The 22,914-nt window shown below is 46.6% G+C and overlaps 1 protein-coding gene across 2 annotated transcripts in view; it reads right to left on the bottom strand.

The window, feature by feature from the left end:
- The window catches only part of FECH (ferrochelatase), a 35,960-nt gene extending 14,352 nt beyond the window's left edge, over positions 1 to 21,608 (bottom strand). The window contains exons 1-5 of one of the 2 annotated variants that reach the window (XM_006055289.4): positions 21,451 to 21,608; positions 15,555 to 15,681; positions 9,084 to 9,203; positions 7,335 to 7,483; positions 770 to 904 (exon numbers count right to left, since the gene is read on the bottom strand). In XM_006055289.4, the coding sequence (XP_006055351.2) occupies positions 770 to 904; positions 7,335 to 7,483; positions 9,084 to 9,203; positions 15,555 to 15,681; positions 21,451 to 21,496 (577 nt within the window). In that variant the 5' untranslated portion in view covers positions 21,497 to 21,608. The remainder of the gene's footprint in view (positions 1 to 769; positions 905 to 7,334; positions 7,484 to 9,083; positions 9,204 to 15,554; positions 15,682 to 21,450) is intronic. The other variant, XM_044934579.2, reaches the window with a different exon arrangement.
- Between the last annotated feature and the right edge of the window lie 1,306 nt (positions 21,609 to 22,914).

Below are 22,914 nucleotides of genomic sequence, written 5' to 3'. Positions count from 1 at the left end.
AAATATTTAAGGTACACAGCAGGCTTCCGAGATTTCTTTCAGTAGCCTTTTGTTTTCTCCTTCCTCTTATAGAAATATGCACTAATGTCCAAAAGCAATTTAAAAGTAAAAATGTGCTGACCCCAGAGCCCTGAAAAAGAATGCAAACAAACATTAATTGTGAGTGACATTAGACAATTTACCTATACCTAAATGATACAGAGATTGGCAAAACATTATCCTCCAGCTCCAATTAAATATCTAGGAAACACCACCTAGTAATACTTCCCCAAATCTAGAACACTGAGAGAAGTTAGCAAAGGAAACCTTAAATTGGGCTTTGGTTTGACCAGGAACCAACCCGTAACCAAAATACATATCCATATTTCCAAGGTTATACAGACACCTCTGCTTGCAAAATGGAAACATCTATCACCTTTGCTGCATTAATAAGAATACTGGCGTAGCCATAAAAATAAAGCTTTATTACACAAACACAGAAAGTGGCTTAAGGTGCATCACGGATCCATTCTACATGCATTAAAGCACTGGACACTGGAAGCCGCTGCCTTTCACCCACCATTTGTAATTCTCAGTCCACTGGCTAATAACTCAAGGGAGAGATGAACCATGAGATTTCAAATAGACTGACCTGAACTCTGGCGTTTAACACAGACAGGCTGGATTTGCCATTCAAATCGAAAGAGATGCATCCTCTCCTCCTGCCCTCCAGCCTCCCGGCTCTTCTCACCGGGCGGAGCCGCCCTCGGCCGGCAGCGGGCGGGCTTACCTGTGGTGGAGCAGCTGTACTGGGGGTACTGCGTGAAAGCAACCGCCCTCTCCAGGCCGTCCCTCTCCATCTCTTCAATTGCTTCCTCTGTTAACGGGTGGACGTACCGGAATCCAATATAGTATTTGTGAGGGGCTGTTAGGAAGCATGTGTGGAAAGGAGAAAGTATTCATCTTGATATAGATTCCAAACATAATGCAGTGCCCAGAACAAAGGACAGTTAACCTGATTTCCTGAGGCTGATAATGTGGGCAAGGTTAGAATATTCCTTGGATCTTCTCCAGCCTTTCACTGGTAGGTGCATTTCTCACCACTCTTTTCTGTGATCAACCTCCTCCATCACACACATACTTTCATGGAGCGCGTGGTTTTTAAAACTCAAGCTTCTGTGCCTTATTCTCTGCTCTTGGCCAAGACAAGAGAGACTCGAGAGCAAGGAGTCAAGAACTAACATTTATTCTTAAATATAACCTCCTCTATGGACCGTGCACCATGGCAGACGCTGCGCTTTCTTCTTATCTAAACCCCGTTTTTCAGATAAGGAAACAGACTCTCAAAGGTTAATGAGCCACCAAAAGGCACACCCAGCAGACGGTCCAGATGAGATTCACTGTGGTCTCTTCACCCCAGAGCCTACGCTCCGTCCACGCCCACCCCTTCACCCCAGCCTTCTCATCGCCCGAGTCCCCTTCTCCTGTTCCCTCAGACCCCAGGCCACCTAGTCTACATGAAAGCTCTGGGATACTCGATAAAAGTTCATTGATAACAAATGATTGAAATGATTCTTCTCACTTACATGAAAAACAAGACCAACCCCAACAACAATGCTTAGGTTGGAGGCACTAAGTGGGATTTAAAATCATTCTTCTGGGACCGCTGTGGCAATCCAGTGATTAAGACTCTGCTTCCGATGTAGGGAGTGTGCGTTCAAGCCCTGGTCAGGGAACTAAGACCTCACATGCTGAGTGCAGCGGACAAAACTTAATAATAAAATCATTCTTCTGGCTCCTAAATGTCCCAAGTCAGGGGCTGTCTTTGTGTTCCCTCTTCCATCACTTCACCAATTCTGTCTCCTTTATTATTTTAAAAGCTCCTCAAGCAATTTTTTTAGGCATTTATAAAATCATAAAACTGGAAGCTTTCCAAAGTTACCCAGGGCTTCCCAGGTGGCTGAGTGGTAAAGAATCCACCCACCAACCAGAAGACTCCAGTTCTATTCCTGAATCGGGAAGATCCCCTGGAGAAGGAAACCGCAACTCCCTCCAGTATTCTTGCCTGGGAAATCTCATGGATAGAGGAGCCTGGTGGGCTGCAGTCCATGTCTGACAAGAGTTAGACACGACTGAGCACCCATGCATCGTGTTTAGTTGTCTTTTCACAGGATTATACCCAGTTTATGCTCAGGGAAGAAACTGAAAATACACAACATAAACATTAAGTCTAGTAAAACCAAGGTCATCTTACTGTCCAGGCCTCAGCCAGGGCTGCAGCTAAGAATATGATGCTAAATTGCCACAAGAAACATTTAAGTTGAAGAGAAGGAAAAGATAATACATTAATTGTGTGTGTGTCTCTGTGTATATACTATAATATGTATTTTATATATATGTATATATGTGTATTATATGTGTGTGTATGTATATTATATGTGTATATGTATATGTGTGTATTACGTATATGTATAAATGTGTATTCTATATGTGCATGTGTATTATATATTATATGTGTGTATTATATATATGTGTATATGTATGTGGTGGATATAGATATATAAAGCATCCCTCAGTAACTTGACCAGGGGACTGAATCAGTGGACCGTGCTGACAAGAACAGAGGCAGAGCGTCGACAGCGGGGGAGAGGCACGTCTGTGCATGGGAAGGACGGTCTGATTCGATCATCTCCCGTGGCGACTACAAAAAGAGGAAGGAGGGGGCACAAATGAAACCTTTCTCAGCTGCCTGTCCCTTCAAGGCCTCCGATTTTCTGGTCTCTTGCATAAAGCATAGTGGCCTGCCGTTAAAACCCCCCAGAGGACAGAACCCGGTAAGCAAACTGCTGGATGGGTTGTTCAAAGATTACGTGGTTCGCGCTAAAACTGGCCACGATCACAGTATCATCAGGCCCGTTTTTCAGGAGCTCTTGGTGTTCTGAGCTGGGGCTGAAGTGGAATTTGCTTTCTGATCTATTCTGAGACAATACAACGATCAGACTGACAGAGCAAGATCCCCTGAACGCTGTGGGTCAACCAGCTTCTGGCGTTTTCCTTTCCGCTGCTAGGAGTTGAAAGCCACAGCCTAAACGCCTGGGGCCTGGGAGTTTCTCAGATGTTACAGACTCAGAGAGGTGGAGGCCTCCCTTACAGATAAAGGCAGGGCAGCGACCATATCTGGAGGTGAGACAGAGAAAAATACTCTGGAAAGAACAGATAATGCCTTCCAAACGGTCCAGTTCAAGACGGCCTGCAAAAACATGTTTCAGAAAAAGCGACAAGGCAGTGGGCCTCTCCTGAGGAGCCAGCAAGCCTTCACGGAGGCTCCCAGCTACCGCGGGGAGACGAAGGAGGCTCCAGGGTGTCAACCAGCAGACCCCCGTCTGGTGGGCACCACATCCAGCCAGAGCGAGCCCACACGACTTGCTGACCCCGCCTCATCCAGCCTCAGAGCAGACGCCCAGTGAAAACTCTTTGGTGAGAACTACAGAGAAGTAAAAAAAGAGAAAAAGGAACAAACAGAAAAACCATTTTTTTAAACAGTAAAACTTCGTTAACCTCCTCTGCATTCATTTAGCGATGGGCGATAGTTCAAACGTCTGATTCGTATGTGACTCTTTGAGAGAAGGGCGTGAAGTTATTATGATGCTTTTTAATTTGTAGCCAATTACAGTGAATAAGAAAAGAGCAACTCTTCTGAATTTCTATCATGTAACCATGCTAATGCCTCTCAGGATTATCTGATTTTAATGTTCACAGTGACCCTAGGACTGGGAGCGTGTTGTCACCCCATTTTCCTGATGGGGCTCAGCGAGTGGGGTCATCTGCCTGATCTCACACAACCAGGAATGGGGAAGCCGGCTGCACCCGAAATGACCCCATTTTGCATCCAATAAAGAATAAGTCTTTTACTGAGTAGACTTACTCAAGAGCTTCACTGACAGCAGGCACAGTGCATGTAACTAGATATCGTTTGTAAAATATATTTTGCTGTATTCCTTTTTTTAAAAAAGGATCATGTATGATCAATCATTTTTGGCCACGCTGGGTCTTTGCTGCGGCACACGGGCTTTCTCTGCCTGCGGTGAGCGGAGGCTGCTCTCCAGCTGCCCTGCGCGAGCTTCTCATTGCGGCGGCTTCTCTTGATGCAGAGCACAGGCTCTAGGTGCACAGGCTTCAGAAGCTGTAGGCCCCGGACTTAGGCTGCTCCAAGGCAGGTGGAACCTTCCCGGACCAGGAATAGAACCCATGTCCCCTGCACTGGCAGGCAGATCTCTAACCACTAGACCACCAGGGAAGCCCTAAAAATGTATCTTAGATTTAGACTTGTCATGAACTGTAATGACTACACCCCTCATCTGTATTCCTTCTGTCTTCCTTAAATGAGTGCAGTGCAGTCTAACTCTGTGAAACGGATTCCAAGTTACATTCCCTTGTGCAGCGCACTGTATTTAGTCAATACTCAATTCTGTGCAGAGCCTGTGCAAGTCTCAAACTGTCTGTTCTGGCTACCAAGCAACAGCTGTTTGTCCCCCAAATGGGAATATGAAACATTCCTATCTGGTTGTAATCATCACATTTTTTGTTTGCTTGTTTGCCTAAAGAGAACTTTTCCAAATATACATAAACAAATAGACACAGTTCTGAAATAAACTTTATAATTTTACAGGATAAAAACTATAAGACGGGAGGAGGAATGAGAAAGAGATGCCGAGACAGGACAGCAGGACGCAGGAAGGAAAAGCAGCCAGGAGGGAACCCGTGCTAGTCCCCGAGGTGGCTGGGGGCCCGCTGCAGGCTTCGGATCTACCGGGCGAAGTGTGACCAGCAGGATGAAAAACTTGCAGGTAACCTGGGTGAGCCCCTGAGGGAGCCATGGACCCACGCCTGGTAATCACCTTATTAGTCTTTCATGCAAAGTTCCCCCAAAGAAGCTGCCAAACCTTGAGGCTTTTTGCAACATCCTTGTCAGCCGCCATACTGGTTTTGTAGAGAATCGCTCCAGTAAGCCTTCAACAGATTTTCCTCTGGGCCCCTGGAGCAGACTGGCCTGTAGCAGCAAGGCCTCATGAGACTAGAAGCTTCTGGTGAGTAGAAGCCATGTGTTTCGACTTTGAGTAGCAGCATGAACCAGGGAAGGGTGCTGGCTGGGCCACTGATGAATGCCCGTGTGGGTGGTCGTGGACCTCCTTAAACACCCCCACCGCCGCCAGAGCAGGCCTGCTTGGTGGACGAGATGGTCATCTACCACGCAGGAAAAAGGCAGAATTGAACTCGTCTGCCTCAGAGTCCCATGTGTGGGCCGCAGAGGCTGGTGACGTGCCCTAGGGTCAACTCCAGGTGTCTGACAGTGAGCAGACTACTGCTGTTCAGTCGCTACGTCGTGTCTGACTCCTTGTGAGCCCATGAACGGCAGCATGCCAGGCTCCTCTGTCCTCCACCGTCTCCCAGAGTTTGCTCAAATTCACGTCCATTGCGTCGGTGATGCTATCTAACCATCTCCTCCTCTGCCGCCTTCTCTCTTTGCCTTCAATCTTTCCCCGCATCAGGGTCTGGGACACTGATGATCAGGGAATGGGATGCTGGGGTAAATTCAGGTCATTCTACGGAGCTGTTTCCAGGCCGCCCGGGGAGGTGGAGGCCACGGCTGGCCTGCCTGGCCTGGCCAAGCCAGCAGCCTCACCACAGAGAGGGGACAAGGAAGGGTGCACGGGTACTCCTTTTCCAAGGCTGGCAAGTCCACTAGGGCCTTTATGGTGACGGGCGCTGGACCAAGATGTCAACAGGAAAAGGGTGTCTTCTTGGCACCTTTGCCCACTGAGGGCACCACAGCAACTGCAGGTCTGGGTCACGCCGAACCTTTTATTGTGATAAACTCTCAATGACTAGAGAGAGTGTTCTCTATCAGGTGTGAGGCGAGGCCAGTCATGTTTCCCTCACCAGACAATTTAAAAGACACACTGTGTCACGTGTGGCTGAACCGTGTCAGCAGCGCCCTGCAGCCACAAGCGAAGGGAGCGAGCAAAGCGGATAGTCAGAGGCGCAACTGAACAATTTTCCAAGTGAGAAGCCCTGCTAAGGGCCAGAGCCCATTGTCCCACGTGTGATCCAGACCCATGGGTTCCAAGAGCAACTCGAGTCAATACTCGATGAGATGCTTTCGGTTCTGCCTAGCGGGCCTCTCTCCTCGACGGTCCCCACTATGTCTCACTCCTGTCCTGATCCTGAACCCTAAACTGCCAGCAGTGAACACATTTCATGTGTCCTAAGATGCACATTTTTTAACACCTTGCATTGGTGTACAGCAGATGCTGTCTTAAAATTAACTGGCAGAGGTCTTATGTCTTCGTGAATCCCATGGACAGAGGAGCCTGGCAGGCTACAGTCCATACGGTCAAAAAGAGTTGGACACAACTGAAGCGACTTAGCACGCATGCACATTATGCAAAAACAATGGTTCGTCCTGCGATCAATGGTGTGTTGAACACAGTTAAATACAGCACTTCGAGTTCCTTCGTGCAGTTAATGTTTCATTGTGTACATTATAATTTGTGTTAGAGGTTCTCAGAGAACAGCCACCAGATGGACGCAACCCTCTTTAGTGCCATGCCCGACAAGGCGCTTAAATGACTCACAACAAGGGTGTTGCCAAGAGCTGAAAGCGGTTGCTGAAAGTTTTGTAGAGACTCACGGCTGCAGTGACAGCTGCTGATTCTGCTCTAAAGGCTGATCTAATTAGCCATCCACACAGAACTAATTCACTAAGTCACTCAGTTGTGTATGCCTCTTTGTGACCCTATGCGGCTGTAGCCCACCAGGCTCCTCTGTCCATGGGATTCTCCAGGCAAGAATTTTGGAGTGGGTTGCCATGCCCTCCTCCAGGGAATCTTCCCAACCCAGGGATCGAACCCACATCTCTTACATCTCCTGCATTGGCAGGCAGGTTCTTTACCACTAGCACCATCTGGGAAGCAGCAGCCTCAACTGATTTCCCAAAGATTTCTTTCTTCTCAGGACGATGATCTGTGCCTCTTTTTTTTTTCACGGTTGGTAGCCTCTTCCTTATAATCCAGTTCAGCACACACCTCCAACTTCCTTTTGAGGCTAATGTTCCAAAACCTTAGTTTTCCATTTGTAACATAAGGAAGTAGTAGAAAAGGCTATACAGCTGAGGACAGAGGATAATTATAACACCAGAGAACTGAGGTTGGTGGCCGGGCCATCATGTAGGAACCCCTGCAAATCGAGAGCTGCTGGTACCCAGAACAGCATTTGGCATCCAATAACCTTGTGAATTTCATAACTACCCCTTGAAAGAACAACGCTAGTGGGACATGAGTCGAGAAATGCCCTACCTGTGTGCGGGGACAGCTCATCCAGCAGCTTCACCATGCCTTCCCCCTGCTTGGAGGTCCACATCTTGATGGGCGATCCGCCTCCGATCCTGCGGTACTGCTCCTGAATTTTGGGGGTTCGGCGTTTGGCGATGAATGGTCCCAGCTTACTAAATCATTGAACATCAAAATCATTTTATTCCAGCTTAAGCAACCTCAGAAACATTTTCTACTCAATTTAAAACAAAACAAAAAAAAGGCAAAATTTAAGAAGAGCCTAATAAAATCAAGCCTTTAGAAACAGAAGCTCAAGGTCACTGACACCAGCCAGCTCTTTTGACCCAGACTAGATAGAGAACCCGCTGGTCCCCAAGGAGCAGCCTCCTCTGCCCCACAAGTGGCTCTGGCGGCAGGAGCCCACCACCCGTGCAGAGCTGCGGCTGTGTGCCAGCCCCTAACCTAACCCCGCTTGATCTGCACCCACAAGAGCTGGGACAAACCAGACATCTGGCAGTGCACAGCCCTCTTAATCCAAGAAAATGCACATTAATCCCATAATGCACTTGCTCACGTGAGCAAAGTGTTCACTGAACACAATCCAAGTGTCCATCGGTGAGGCACTGGTTAAATAAACGAAGGTATGCCCATACCATGCAGTTCTACACAGTCATGAAAACAGAATGAGCCAGATCTATACCATCTGTTACGGAATAATCTCCAAGAAACATTATTAAGTTGCAAAAAAAAAGTAGCAAAGTGACAAATAAATAACATACATGAACCCATTCACATTTGTGTAAAAGGGGGGGATTGTGTGTATGTGTGTGTGTATACTTGGATGTCCATGGACTATTTCTGGACCTAATAGCACTTACCTCTGGGGTGGGTTAGTGGAAGGCTAGAGTCCAAGGGGAAAGAGACACCCACTTTTTACTGTAAATACTTTTTAATTGTTTGCATTTTTATCATATGCATGCAAAATTTTTTTATTTAAAAACTCTATTTTAAAGAAAAAGGAAAGGGCTGCCCTGGTGGTTTAGTGGTAAATTCCATTGCCAATGCAGGAGACACGGGTTTAATCCCCAGGCCAGGAAGATCCCACATGCCACAGAGCAACTAAGCCCGTGCACCACAACTTCTGAGCCTGTGCCCTAGAGCCCGGGAGCCGCACCTCCTGAGCTCAGGGACCCTGGAGCCCCTGCTCTGCAACAAGAGAACCCAGTGCAATGAGAAGCCTGCACGCCGCAACTGGAAACACTCGCTGCAGCTACAGAAAAGCCTGTCAGCAACAGAGACCCAGCACAGCCAAAATAAATAAAATGATTTGTAAAAGATAAAGGAGAGAAGGAAGAAGGGAAGAAAGAATGAAGGGAAGAAGGACAGCAAGACTCCACTTTCACATTGCAAATGAATCATACTCATTGCTCCCCTGAGTGTCAGCCAGTCGTCAAGCACCAGGCACAAATGTATCTCCAAAGATCTTTAAAGGTCCTTCCCCAGTGTGTCCAGACCACCGTGATTTCCAGAGCTCTGGGGAGGAAAGGGCTCAGGGGGAATCCTTACTGACTGGCTTTCTCTCTCCCCTGCAATTCTTCTGATATCATAGCTTTCTCATAGCCAATAGAAAAATAATGCTGCTACTCCAGCCCTAACCAATATGCACTAAAACCATTTTTTTTTTCTTTTGGAAACTACAGAAATGAGAACCAGGGAGGGCAAAATGTACCGCACAGGTAATGGATAAAGGACAGGCATCCACACGTATCTTACTTTTGGACAGGGAGTGTCATGAGGTCTTGATCCAAGAAGAGTCTCTGAAGGAAGTCCTGAACTTCTTCGACGGTTTCCGGGCCTCCCATGTTCAGCATCAATATTCCAGTCTTCGGCTTCCTGCATAAAACAAAAGGTAACAGTGGGTTTGAAGTACTTCTCATTTTCCTCTAAGGTAGACTCTTGGTTCAGCCAGCAGACTCTCACCTCGGCTGTCAATGCAAAGACGAAAACGGTGGATGGCAGGTCGCGTCACGGCCGTCGCGGTCAATGCAAGGGGCCAGGTCCGCTCAGTCCCAGGCCCGGCTCAGACGCTGACCCTCACCGCCTAGCTCCACCCCGGCCCCTAGACGTCCCTGGGCGCCCAGTGTTTCTCTATTAAATTGCCAGCTCTGAACAAAGACCCCATTCTTTGGGGACTGAGGGTCAAAGTATAAACCTAAAATTGTCCTGAGGAGGAAACTCCTGTTCACAAGACTGCCTCATGACTACACAGGTTACCTGATCTCTCCAGGCTTAAGTCTCCTCGTCTGTAAAACAGACAGGTTACTTGGAGGATTAAGCGGATAACATGCTCGGTCATTTAGCACGAGCCAGCACGTACGGTAGGTTCCATTCTACACAGCAGAGCCGTGGCTGCTGCTGCTGCTGCTAAGTCCTTCAGTCATGTTCGACTCTGTGCGACCCCATAGACGGCAGCCCACCAGGCTTCCCGTCCCTGGGATTCTCCAGGCAAGAACACTGGAGTGGGTTGCCATTTCCTTCTCCAATGCATGAAAGTGAAAAGTGAAAGTGAAGCCGCTCAGTCGTGTCTGACTCTAGCGACCCCATGGACTGCAGCCCACCAGGCTCCTCCATCCATGGGATTTTCCAGGCAAGAGCACTGGAGTGGGCGCCATCGCCGTCTCCGGCAGAGCCGTGGGCGTCCCTGTAATTTTAAACCTCCACAGTGAACTACTAGCCCAGTTCTCTTTCTAAATAAATACATCCTCATTTATTCCCTTCTCTTTGGTTAACTATTATATTATTACTGACTTAAGTTATTCCCTGCTACTCCACTTCCTTCTCCAGAGCCTGCCTGGACTCCTTTTCAGGGTCTCCTGCTGTGATGAACTACATTTCTCACTTTCCCCTCACCTCTCCACCCTTCACCTAAAACCCAACTACTTGAGCAACTCCTACGAAACACCGGTCTAAATTACTCAAGTTGGTTCTGAGCTAAAGAATCAACCATTACTGAATGAGCAAAGAGAAACAAAAAAGAAAGTCAAGCAGCTTCTGGGACCTTTTTTAAAAAAACGACTGTGCAAAAATCCAATATGTGCACAAGGTTAGGCAACCGTTACAGCTAATTCCTAAACATTTTCGTCGCCCTCAAAAAACTCTCATACCCGTGACAACTATTCCCCATCCCCCCTGGCCCTCACCCCTGGCAACCTCTAATCTGCTTACGATTTGCCTATTCATTGAAACAGAATCATTTCTGGCCTATTGGCTTAAATAATATTATATGTGGTTTTCTGTGTCTGGTTTTTCACTTAGCATAAAATTTGCAAGGTTCATTCATGTTGTAGCACGAATCAGTACTTCTTTCCTTTTTGTTGCCAAATAATATTCCATCATTTGGATATCCTCTCCACTCACTCTTGATAAAATGAGAAATAAGCAGCCTCACATTTATTTAAAACGCCATTATTACAAATGCCGAGGGGTCTATTTTCTCAGTCTCCTACGCCAAAACCACCTCCAGTTAACACAGTGACTGCAGCAATCCTGCTGGGATGGCGCTCGTTTGGAAGATTGCTCGTATAGGGTTCTAAAGCTAATGATATGATGACAGTTTAATTGCAATTTTTTAAAAAGTTTCAGTCGTGTTTGGCAATCATCTTAGGCAATAGAGTGGGTCAAATTTATACAAGTAGAAACTGTTTTCTTGATCGAACACACTTTAGATGGACGAAGTAGATATCTGAAGTCTCGGCCTAAATTTTCAAAATAAGAACCAATCCCTGGGGAAAGGGAAGAGCTGCATTACAACAAAGTCAAAGATTTTCTCATTTAGACCCCACTGTATAGATTAACCATGGTCACTTTTCCCACCATTGTCTTAGGCCAGGGTTTCTTGACCTCAGCCCTGCTAATGCTGGTAGCTGGGTAATTCTTTGTTATGGGGCTGACTTGTGTATTGTAGGAGGTTAGTAGCTACGTTGGCCTCCAGTTACTAGGTGGTAACAGCACATGCCACACCCCGGCTGTGACAACCAAAAACGTCTCCAGTTATTGCCAAATATGTCCCAGGGGACAAAAATGTCCACTCCCCACCCTCTGTTCAGAACCAGTATGTTAGAGAAAGGGGGTTTAGTCTCCTTTTACCAAACCAAACAACGACTTTGAAGTTACTGTTCCATAACTTTTCCACACCCTCTGACCAGAAGTCGTATCAATGAATTAACAAACCTGTGTTTAGTTTTCTTTTCTTGATACCTGAAAATTTCAGATTCATTATATTGTGAAACTGTAATATTCCCTTAATCTTTCTACTTAGGCCACTGGTGTTCTCCTGGGATTCTGTCTTTCACCCTCAAAAAGCTGTGACTCACAATAAATTAAGTGCATTTTTCCGTGGATTGCTGCCAGTTAACAGATTACTGGTTAAGAGACTTACCTAAGCCACAGAGGGTATCAATGTGCAAACGTGATTTAGAACTGTTTTTCATCTATAACACCTGAGCTCAGAACAAGAGTGGTTTTAAATGGGATGTTACTCTGTCCTGCAAACCCATGTTTTTGCAAACCATGTTGATCTTATACATGAAAGAGACACACGATGTGAAAATACCTAAATACACGTGCACTTAATTCAGAACTGTGCTGTGCATGATGAATGGAGCATTAGGAAGCCCTAGTCTGACACCCTTTATTCCCAAACGTGAAGAGCAAAGCTTTAGTCAAGGGTCAACATCTCCTCTCCCCTCCAGACACAGCACATCTGAGACCAAGGTCTGATTGGCCAAGTTCCCTTTGTTTGAATGGTAAAAGTGTTCACGGCAAACATATTCAAAGTTTCTCATTTTAAAAGTTTGCCACATTCTGCCATTTATATTCTTGACTTCTCAAAATAGAAGGTTTTTCCTTTGAACTGTTAATTGGACAAAACCAAAAATGAAGCTAATCAATTAATAAAGGAACAAAATAATTCTACTCTGCTGTATATAATCGGCATCAAGATAAAAAAAAAAACAAATCCCAGCTCTTCATTAAATCCCCTAGATGTAATTGGCCAGAGGATCTCTGCTGCCTCTAGAACAGGGTTTGGCAAACTCCAGTCCATTGGCCAAATTTTACCCCATGCTCCCTGACTGCTTTTGTAAATAAAGTTTTATTGGAATAGAGTTCCATTCACTTGTTTGCATATCACCAGTGGCTGCTCTCACATTGCAGTGGGAAAGGTGAATAACAGTAAACAAGACCAAATGGCCCATGAAGCCGGAAAAATCACTCCGGGCTTTGCAGACGGATTTGTACTGTAGTATCGTCTAGTGCAGTCTGAGCACTAAGCAACACAAGGCCTTCATCATATCTGGCATCAGAATGACTCACAAAGACACCAATTCATTGTCGTTGTTCAGTTGCTAAGTAATGTCTGACTCTTTGAGACACCATGGACTACAGCACTCCAGGCTTCCCTGTCTTTCACTAGCTCTTGGAGTTCGCTCAAATTCATGTTCATTGAGTCAGTGATGCCATCCAACCATCTCATCCTTTGCCACCCCTTCCTCCTGCCTTCAATCTTTCCCAGCATCAGGGTCTTTTCCAGTGAGTCGTCTCTTCACATCAAGTGGCCAAAGTAATGTAGCTTCAGCTCCAGCATCAATCCTTCCAATGAATATTCAGGGTTGATTTCCTTTAGGATCAACTGGTTTGATCTCCTTGCAGTCCAAGGGACTCTCAAGAGTCTTCTCCAACACAATTAGAAAGCATCAGTTCTTCAGTACTCAGCCTTCTTTATGGTCCAACTCTCACATCCATACAGGACTACTTGAAATACCATAGCTTTGACTATATGGACCTTTGTCGGCAAAGTGATGTCTCTGCTTCTTAATATTAGGTCTAGGTTGGTCACAGCTTTCCTTCTAAGGAGCAAGTGTCTCTTAATTTCATGGCAGCACTCACTTCATTATTTCTCTTTTTTTTAAATGGTGACTTAAAAAAAATTTATTTATTTTTGGCTGTACTAGGTCTTTGTTGCTGAGCAGTCTTTCTCTAGTTGCTGAGAGTGGGGGCTACTCTTCAGTTGGGGTGCACAGGCTTCTCACTGTGGTGACTTCTCTTGTTGCAGAGCACAGGCTCTAGGCACACGGGTTTCATTAGCTGCAGGGCATGGGCTCAGTGGCTGTGGCACATGGGCTTAGTTGCTCCTCAGCATGTGGAATCTTCCCAGACTAGGAATGGAACCCATGTCCCCTGCATTATCAGGTGGATTCTTAACTACTGGAGCACCAGGGGAGTTCTATCATCTCTTGTATTCAAATACCAGAAATAACCAATGTGCTCTATAACATGGATAAATAAATCATGATTTAATAAAATACTCTTCAGTGAGTGAAAGTCGCTCAGTCCTGTCTGACTCTTTGCAACCCCATGGATTGTAGCCTGCCAGGCTCCACTGTCCACGGAATTCTCCAGGCCACAATACTGGAGTGGTTAGCCATTCCCTTTTCCAGGGGATCTTCCCCACCCAGGGATCGAACCCAGGTCTCCCACATTGAAGGCGGATTCTTTACCAGCTGAGCCACCAGAGAAGCCCAAGAATACTGGAGTGGGTAGCCTATCCCTTCTCCAGCAGATTGTCCCAACCCAGGAATCAAACCAAGGTGTCCTGCATTGCAGGCAGTTTCTTTGGCAGCTGAGCTACCAGGAAATACTCTTAGGCTATTAAAATAATGTAAACTTTTTATAGTTATGTGACAGTCATATTATTAAACAAAAACAGGAAGTTATAAAAATAATTTATGCAGCATTATCACATTTTGATAAATATATACTGAGTAAATATTAATAGGTATATGAGTAAATATTAATAGATACAAGTATAGAGACAAGATATTAGGTGGTGAGATTATCAGATTTTTTTCTCCTGTCTGTACTTTCTAAGATGAACTGATTTCTTTTCTATAAATATGACATAAAGTTACTTACTAGAATTTGGGAGTTTTTTAATTTTTTTTAATTCAATTTTAATCATTTAATCTTAAGGCTATTTATGTTGTTGACTTTGGCCACTAGGATAACATAGTAAAAAAATAATTTTTCTCCCAGGGTTCCACATCCAATCAGTTCTTCAGGTTACACCAAACCCTACATATTTAAAGCACTTTGTACTATGGCTGGGATGAGAAAAGAGGGGCAGGGCGGGCAGAGGAATGGCTTCCTGCTGGGCCTGCCCCAGGACACAGACAGCATCTGTGCTTCCGGTCTTCCTCCCCATGGGTGCTCTTTTAGGAGGCCCAAGAGTCAAAAGGAGTTGACTTGGGGCCCCACCCTGGTGCCCAATCCCCAACAAACCTCACTTCCCTGCAGATGCTCAATCATCATGCCCAGGGTCACACGTGACAAAAAGTAACAAACACAAAATAAGACCATTTTCTTTTCAAAGCTGTAGAACTCCGGCAGAACAACTGGTCTACCAGAAAGGTCAGGGAGTTAATGGCTCACAGCTACTTTCTTCCTCTCTTGCCCAGTGTTCAAGCGCGCTGCTCCCATCTGTGTACTTGTCTAAAAAGTGCCCGTTATAGTCTTCTAATGCCTCTGTACCAGAGGGAGACTTGAAAACAGCTGTGGCTTCTGATATTGAAAAGGACACTCGGCATCAACGCCAGGCCTGCTGACATCCAAGCTGCACACAGCAGAGGCAAGGGAGGGGACGTGCTTTGTTCTTTGATAAACTGTAAATCCTATCATGTTGTTTATAATTATGTTCAATGGGTTTGACATTTTACTACAGAAATTCGTGGTAGATTAGTTATTCTTTTCCCTGCACAGGACATGTATTTCATAAGTATAATTATGTTAGGTTCATAAACACATTTCCAGCATACATATAATCTCTGTTACATGACATGTTCCAGAACTAAGTTCCCCCCTGATTTGCAGACTGCACACAACTCTGTGTCCTTTAACAAAAGCCCTGTGGGATTTTTATTTGTCAAGCAGATCTCAATGAAGCTGGGCAAAAAAGTTTAATTTTTAAAAAATAGAAAAAAATCTATCAAAATTCAAAACAACTTGTAAAGCCTAAATTGGAGGTGAAATCTATAGTTTAACAGCTTTTGAAAGGAAGCCAAGAAAATAACATACGGCTTCTTACATACTGGGATTTCCCAACACCTCTCCTCCTAGGTAGCTGGTATCCACTGGTGTTTACGTCAGAAAAAAGGAAATCCTTATTAGTATGTAAAGTTGGACTCATACCTGTTCCCTGGCTGAGCCTGAGGCTTGGGGCTTCTGGCACGCTGGGTGGTTTCCGTGGCGGCCGCCGCTGTGGCCGCACCCGACTGGCACCTCCGTGGCTGACAGGCCCTTGAGCCGCCATACAGCACTGTGACAAAATTAAAGTGGCAGCATGAAATCCAGCTGGAAAGTAATTTCTTTTGAAGAGGCCCTCAGAGCATAATTCCTGGATTTAACATTTAAAGGGATGCTACAGCAGAGGCGATTTCCCCAGCATTTCTCTGCAGGTTGGTGCAGGCTCTTAAGCCCCGTCTGAGGGGATGGGGTGGTGTCCCCTGGGATGGCGTATCACAGCTGCCTGCACGGAACCTTCTTGGAAGCCTCCTCTCCCTGCTTTGGCTGCCGGGTTTCATATGATCCCTCAAGAGAATCACTGCATGTTATGATGGCAACATGCTACTCATGAAGGTAAGGAGCCGGTAGAAAAAGTTCAGACCACTGATTAGAGTGGCATGCATGAGTGCTAAGTCACTTCAGTCATGTCCAGTTCTTTGCGACCCCATGGACTGTAGCCCGCCAGGCTCCTCTGTCCATGGGAATCTCCAAGTAAGAATACCGGAGTGGGTTGCTGTGCCCTCCTCTGGGGGATATTCCCGACCCAGGGGTTGAACTCATGTCTCTTATGTCTCCTGCACTAGCAGGCGGGTTCTTTGCCACTGGTGCCACCTGGGAAGCTGGGCCAGTTTTCCACACTGGCATAAATCTCATATCTACCTATGAGCCTTCTCCAGTACAGCACTGGGACTGAGAACCCCAGGATTGAGCCTGGACTCTGACAAGCTGGGAGAATCCTTGTTTTCAAGGGCCGATGCTGGCCCTCCTCCTTCTCCACTCCACTCCACGGGGTATGCCATCTGTACCGCCAAGGATTCGTGGACTTCCAGAGCCGCCCCCTGCCCCGCACCATTTCTGACCAGGCTCCCAGTGCCCAGGACCCCAAACTCCCTGAGTCCAAAGCCTCACTTCCAGGGTCTGCAGGCCTCTTTGCGGCATCCATCCTTCTGAGGGTGGACTGTACCATCAGTATTAGTCATTCTTGACCTGAAGGGTAGCCAGTGGGTGGCTGCTCATGGGGTCGAGAGTGGAACTTGAACATGAGCACTGGAGTAGGCACAAGACTCTTCATCATGCCAGCAGGCCAGCCATGGAGAGAGAAGCAGGGAGGTCTGCCCACCAGAGGCAACTTGCTCAAGGCCCTGGCATTTACACAGCAACTGTGAAGAGTTCAAGAGTTCACCCTTCCAGCCATTATCAAGGTCTATTTGCCAGCATAGCAAAACAGAACATAAAACAGTCTGCTAGCTGGCTATATACGGGTCTTGTCCCAGGCACCTTAAGACTTAGTTGTGGGCCTGGAGAGTGGAGGAGGGCACAGGCCATACCCCGTTACAGCCTAGAGAGCATTCATCGTTAAACAACACGGAGCGAAGTGAAACGGAAGCCACGCAGTAGGTACTGAAGCTGGCAATGCGGGACAGTGGTTACTACCATGCCCCACGGCATACACATGACTTCCCCACCCCGTTCTCAAACCAGCAGGTCTCAAACCAACGTGAAAGCAATCTCCTTCTACCCTCCTCCCACTTACGAGTCAAAGGCGTTCTGGTGAGGGACTCGGGCTGTGGACCAGCAGGTGGGACTCTCGACAGTTCTGCCACTGACTAGTAACAGAACTGGGACTGGCTTGTAATCTTTCTGACCCTTACTTTCCCACCAAAAAATGATGACACCCTGCTATTCACAGCCTCCTGGTAAACATTACAGCAGGTAAGACCAGTGGAGTATTTTGCACAGCGCCTGAAGATGGCGCTAGCGGTAAAGAATCCTAGGCAGGTGCCTTAAAGACACCTGGGTTCGATCCCTGGGTCGGGCAGTTAGTTCCCCAGGAGAAGGGAATGTCACCCCACTCCAGGATTCTTGCCTGAAAAACCCCACGGGCAGAGGAGCCTGGTGGGCTACAGTCCAGGGGGTCACAAAGAGTCAGACACGACTGAGCATGCATACATACATATAATTAGTGCCCGTATCATTTTCTTTTGTGTCTAGAGCATCCAGGCTACACCTGCTCCAATTTTTTTTTTTTTTTTAATTTTAATCACCTGGCATGTCTATAAAACACAGGAGAATGGTATTTCCCAGCCAGTTAGATTTCCAGCTATCCAAATTGTGCACATGCTCAGCAGAGCTAATAACATGAGCTTGAGCCAAACAATCCTTAACTCAAAGCAGAAGTGCAAAGACTGAAATGCAGAAGTGCAACCCCACTCAAATGAAGCCTCGAACCAACTCCCATCTCCTTGTTTTAGCAAGCCCAACTCTGAACTGCATCATGAGACCTAAGCAGGCTCTCAATCAAGCACCATGTCCCCAGTTCCTTATACGAATGAGGTTATATCAGATTCTATGGGGTATCAGAATGGAAATTTGGCATTACACAATTTGACTTTTGGTACTGTAATAAGCTTTCCTCCCACAAACTTTAAAAGGGGATGGGGTGGGGGTGGGGGCAAAAAGGGGTGAGAGTCTCCAACCAGTACATTAGTATTTCTTAGAACAATTTGGGAGCTGGGAGCTTTTTGAGCTGCTACACTATGGTCATGCCCCTAACTTACAAAATTCTCTTCTCTGAGGTGAAACACATTCTCAAAGAAGGGTGATGCTGCTAAAAAAAAAATGGATTCTTTCTGCTCAGGATATAGGGTTAACACACCCACTTCTCAAGGACTTCTCTAAAACACTCCTATCTGAGTTCCCTAGTGGTCCAGTGGTAAAGGATCCCCCTGGCAACCCAGGGGACACAGGTCCCATCCCTGGTTCGGGAAGATCCCACACGCCTCGGGGCAACTAAGCCTGTGCACCACAGCTAGAGAGTAGCCCCCACTCACCACAACTAGAGAAAGCCTAGCCAGTGAACACGCAGCATAGCCAAATATCAACCATCAATAATTTAAGAACAAATGAATAAAACACTCCTCTCCCCAATGATCTGAAGACTTTAGAAAAGCAGTGTGTCTCCTACTTAATGATTAGTATTAATCTATCTAAAGGAGTTTAATTATTCAAAGAACAAAATGAGACTTCTGAAAATACTCAGCTAACTGCTTGAGAGAAACTCAAAGGCACAGGTGGCATCATCTGGTGCAGGGAGTGTGTTCTGAGCTAGAGAGATCCAAGTAGAAATTTCAGACAGGACCAAACGAAGTTATGTGCCAGTACTTCGGCAACTCACTGAGCTACTCCAAGCCTCACTTTTCCTCACCTGTAAAACAGTGATGAGGCCAAACTTTCAGCGCTCTTGCAACGATTAGGAAAACTTTTAGAAATCTATATTCAGCCCCAAGAACAGTGCCTGGCACAATGCTGGTAATTAATCAAGAAGTAATAACACTCAATAGTAAGGACTGGCCCGCCCATAAACTAAGACCAGGTAATTCTAACCCTACTCTTGGCATGGACAACTGGTCTACCTTTGGAAGGCCTACAGACAATAAAAGCTATAAAACCAAGGGACATGCAGAAGAGAAGATGGTGTAAGAAAACAAAACTTCATGAATTCCTGGACACACCAAATACATGACTTAAGACGTTCAGGAGTATTAATTGGTCCCCCAAAACCAAATTATTTAATATTTTGGCTGCCTGGGGCTGGTATACGGGAGAGTAGAAGCAAGGTGCACAAGTACCTAACGCTGCTCTTTTCTACCACATAAGAGATGAAGATTGTTTTAAAAGGTCCTTATAAATACGTGTATCATTTTAAAAATTAACAGAAATAAGGTTCTATGTTATAACTATTAATATGCACTTGGGGAGAAGAGGCTTAAGAAAAGAATTGTTATCTATCTGATATGGAGCCAAAATGTTCTAATGTATTAAACATTGATATGTATATATATTTTTATTATTCTAGATTTGCTTTTTTTCTAATTACAAAAGATATATATGCCCAACATAGAAAATTGGAAAGGAAAAGGCACAGAGAAACAATAGTTATTCTATCAACTTTCTAAAATATACATATACTATATACATATATACCAGGGAGCTTCTAATTAATTCTGTAATATGCTAAAAACACAGAATATAACATTTTGCTTTTCTACTTTGAGAATTCATTTTGAGAAATACTATTCAATTTTTCCTATCCCAGATGTTTATCCTTTCATATAAAACAAGATAAAGTAGTATGAAAATGAAAGTGAAAACGTTACTCAGTAGTCTCAGACTCTTTTGAGACCCCATGGACTATATAGCCCACCAGGCTCTTCTGTCCGTGGGACTCTCCAGGCAAGAATACTGGAGTGGCTTGGCATTCCCTTCTCCAGGGCATCTTCCCAACCTAGGGATTGAACCCAGGTATCCTGTATTGCAGCAGATTCTTTACCATCTGAGCCACCAGGGGAAATCAGTCTGTAATTCAATTGAACTTCAAATCTATTTCTGCTGTGGCTTCTGAATCCTTCCAGTTAGTTACTTATAACCTGGACAACAAAGCATTTAAAGATACTCAAATTGTTCTATGACCTCAATTCTAGAGCCTTGTCAGACTTTCTTTGCCCCTGGAAAAGGTCAGTGAAAGAAAAGACTAATTTGACACTTCTTTCAGCCCTGTTACTGGCACTGGGCTCCCTTTTCTTAAAAGATAATGTCTTTCATCTCGCACTGCCCTTACTGACCTGACCGTCATTGGACACTGCGTCCTAACAAAGGCACCTGTAATAACATATGGAGCTCAGAATGGACTCTCTCCACTCCTTCTCAGTAGGTGCCAGGTTGACAAATTAGGGAACTTCTTTTTAAAAAATTAATAAATCAGGTCTGGGTCTAATCAACATTCAAATGCACTAATCAAGCATCTTAGCAGGTGGCAGCCTTTTATGCAACAGTAACATTTTGAGGGTATCTATGTATCTACTGTGGGCCAGGCCCTGGGCTACAGCCTTTACCTGTAACCAGCTAATCTTCATGGCAAGCCTATGAGGTATTACCTTCTCTGTGTCTGGCAAATTTCACGCTGGGGTGAATGCCTCACTCCTGGATGGGGGAAGTGGGGAGGCGGGAGGTGGAGGGGTGGGGGGCGGGCGGGGAGCGGGTAGAAATCGCAGGAATGCTGCAGAGCTAGCTAGTGTCCCAGCCAGGTGTGTCTGAACCAGGGTCCAATCGGCCCATCTTTTGGACGCATCCTACGTTCACCTCTGTATCAGAAACCCGTGGCGTTCTCAGTGGGTCTTATTTATTCTCCAAGTATCTCTAGGAAATACTAGCCCAGGCTGCCCTGGATTATTTATTCTCCAAATATCTAGTTTGGGCTAGAAAACTATTCCCCAAATATCTAATCCTGGGCTAGTATTTTCTAGCCCTGGAGTGGGTCCTGCTGCCAAGGACGAGTGAGCACCGGAGGTGCTGCCAGCGGCCAGGGCAGGGCAGCGATGGGCAAAGTGTGATCTCCGCCACCAGGGAGGGAAGCCCAGGGAGGAGCCCTCTGCTGATGTTCCTGACAACGATGCCAACGTTACTGTCTCTGCGGCGGGCCCTTAACGCAATCTGCCTCCCGTGCTCACAACCATCCTGCGGCTCTCATTAGTCGTGTTTTACAGATGAGATCCAAGACAGAAATTTCAGCCCCTGCTCACGGCCACCCACCTGACCCACGGGGCTCCGGAACCCCTCCCCGCGGCCGCTCAGGGTCCCTGGGTGACCCATGTAGCCCCCCTCTCGCTCCTCCCAGGGGAGGCCCCCTTTCCGGATCCCTTCTCCGCCCCCCGCCGCCGGTCCGGGACGTTCCCCAGGCTCCGGGGCTCCGGTGTCCGCTGCCCGCTGTCCCCGCCTCGGCGGCGGCCGCCACGGCCCCACTTACACCGATCGCGGAGCAGGACGCCCGCAGATCGCAAGGCCGCAGCCATGTTTGCGCCGACTGAAAGCGCTCCCGGGGCGGGCTCGGCCCGGGACCCGGGTTCCTCCGGCGGCAGCACAACCAAGAACCCGCCCCGCCAACCGCCTAGCCGCGGAGCCCAGCACCAACCAGCTACGCAGCCCCACCGGTGCGGCAACGCCCCGCTACCGGCTGAACGCCCTCTCATTGGCTGGCGGGTGGGGAGGAGGGCGGGGTCAGGCGGAGACACGCCCCTCTGTCCGGCGGTTCCCAAAGCAAAGGCCACTGCCTGCTGAATTCCAAGTGATGCGTTCTGAGCTTTAGTGGTGTCCAACCTTTTCTGACCCCATGGACCGTAGCCTACCAGGCTCCTCTGTCCATGGGATTCTCCAGGCAAGAATACTGGAGTGGGTTGCTATGTCCTCCTCCAGGGGATCTTCCTGACCCAGGGATTGAACCCATTTCTCTTACCTCCCCTGCATTGCAGGCGGGTTTTTTGGTAGTGTTTTTGTTTTTTTGTTTTTAAACCACTGGTGCCTCCTGGGAAGCCCCAAGAAAGGGCCCAGGACTGTGCTATTGGCATCTTCCACCCCAACCACCAAAATGCTGCTCCGGTCGCTCTGAAAGAATGGGCCTGGTTGCAAGCACCCATCTAACCAAGGCAGGAACTGCAGGAAAGAACTTTCTTGACATTTCCATTACTATTGGTTACATAGGACAATGCTTTTGCCTCAGTGCTCCAGTTTTGTTGCCTAGTTGCAGCACAACTGTGCAGACCCTGTTTTATTTTGCTTTGAGAGAAGAAATTATTTTATGTCAGACATTCATGACATAATTATTAAGTTCCTCTGAGTATCTCTTTGCAGCAGAGTTTGACAGCTGGGAACCAGAAAGCAAACCTTATGCTGCTAACATAAGAGCATTAGGAAAAGTGAAGGCCAGTCCGGCAAACGCATTTTTTTGGACGGCTGGGACGGTGAGGTTCGTCAGTATCATGTCTGCTGACCTTTGCAAGGCGACTGCCAGGCCCCAAACCTGCCCACGAAACAGGTGCCCCCCTCATTTCTAGCCCTTCCTACATTCCCACACCTCTGCCCACCCTTCCAGTTCTTACCTTTAGTACATCTCCAAGTACAAGATCAACCTTTGGAACAGAAAGGTGTCACATACTATTCTTTCATTCACTGAACAAGTATTGAGCACCTACTGTGTGCAATGGGGAAACAGCAGTGAAGAGAACAGACAAGGGTCTTACATGGGGATATAGGGGAGAGACAGAAAACAATCACAATATGCACTATTTGGGGTAATGATGAGGGTTAGAAAGAATGAAGGGAGATGGGGGAGGGGAGCCTAGTGCGATTGAAACAGATGGGTCAGAGAAGTCCTCACTGACACTTAGGCAGAGACCTGAAGAAGTAAGGGGGCAAGCCATGTGGAACACTGCAG

The sequence above is a fragment of the Bubalus bubalis genome, chromosome 22 (genome assembly GCF_019923935.1).
Source record: "Bubalus bubalis isolate 160015118507 breed Murrah chromosome 22, NDDB_SH_1, whole genome shotgun sequence".
Classification (NCBI taxonomy): domain Eukaryota; kingdom Metazoa; phylum Chordata; class Mammalia; order Artiodactyla; family Bovidae; genus Bubalus; species Bubalus bubalis.
Note: the sequence above shows the minus strand (reverse complement) of the source record. Positions and strands in the feature narration are given on the sequence as shown.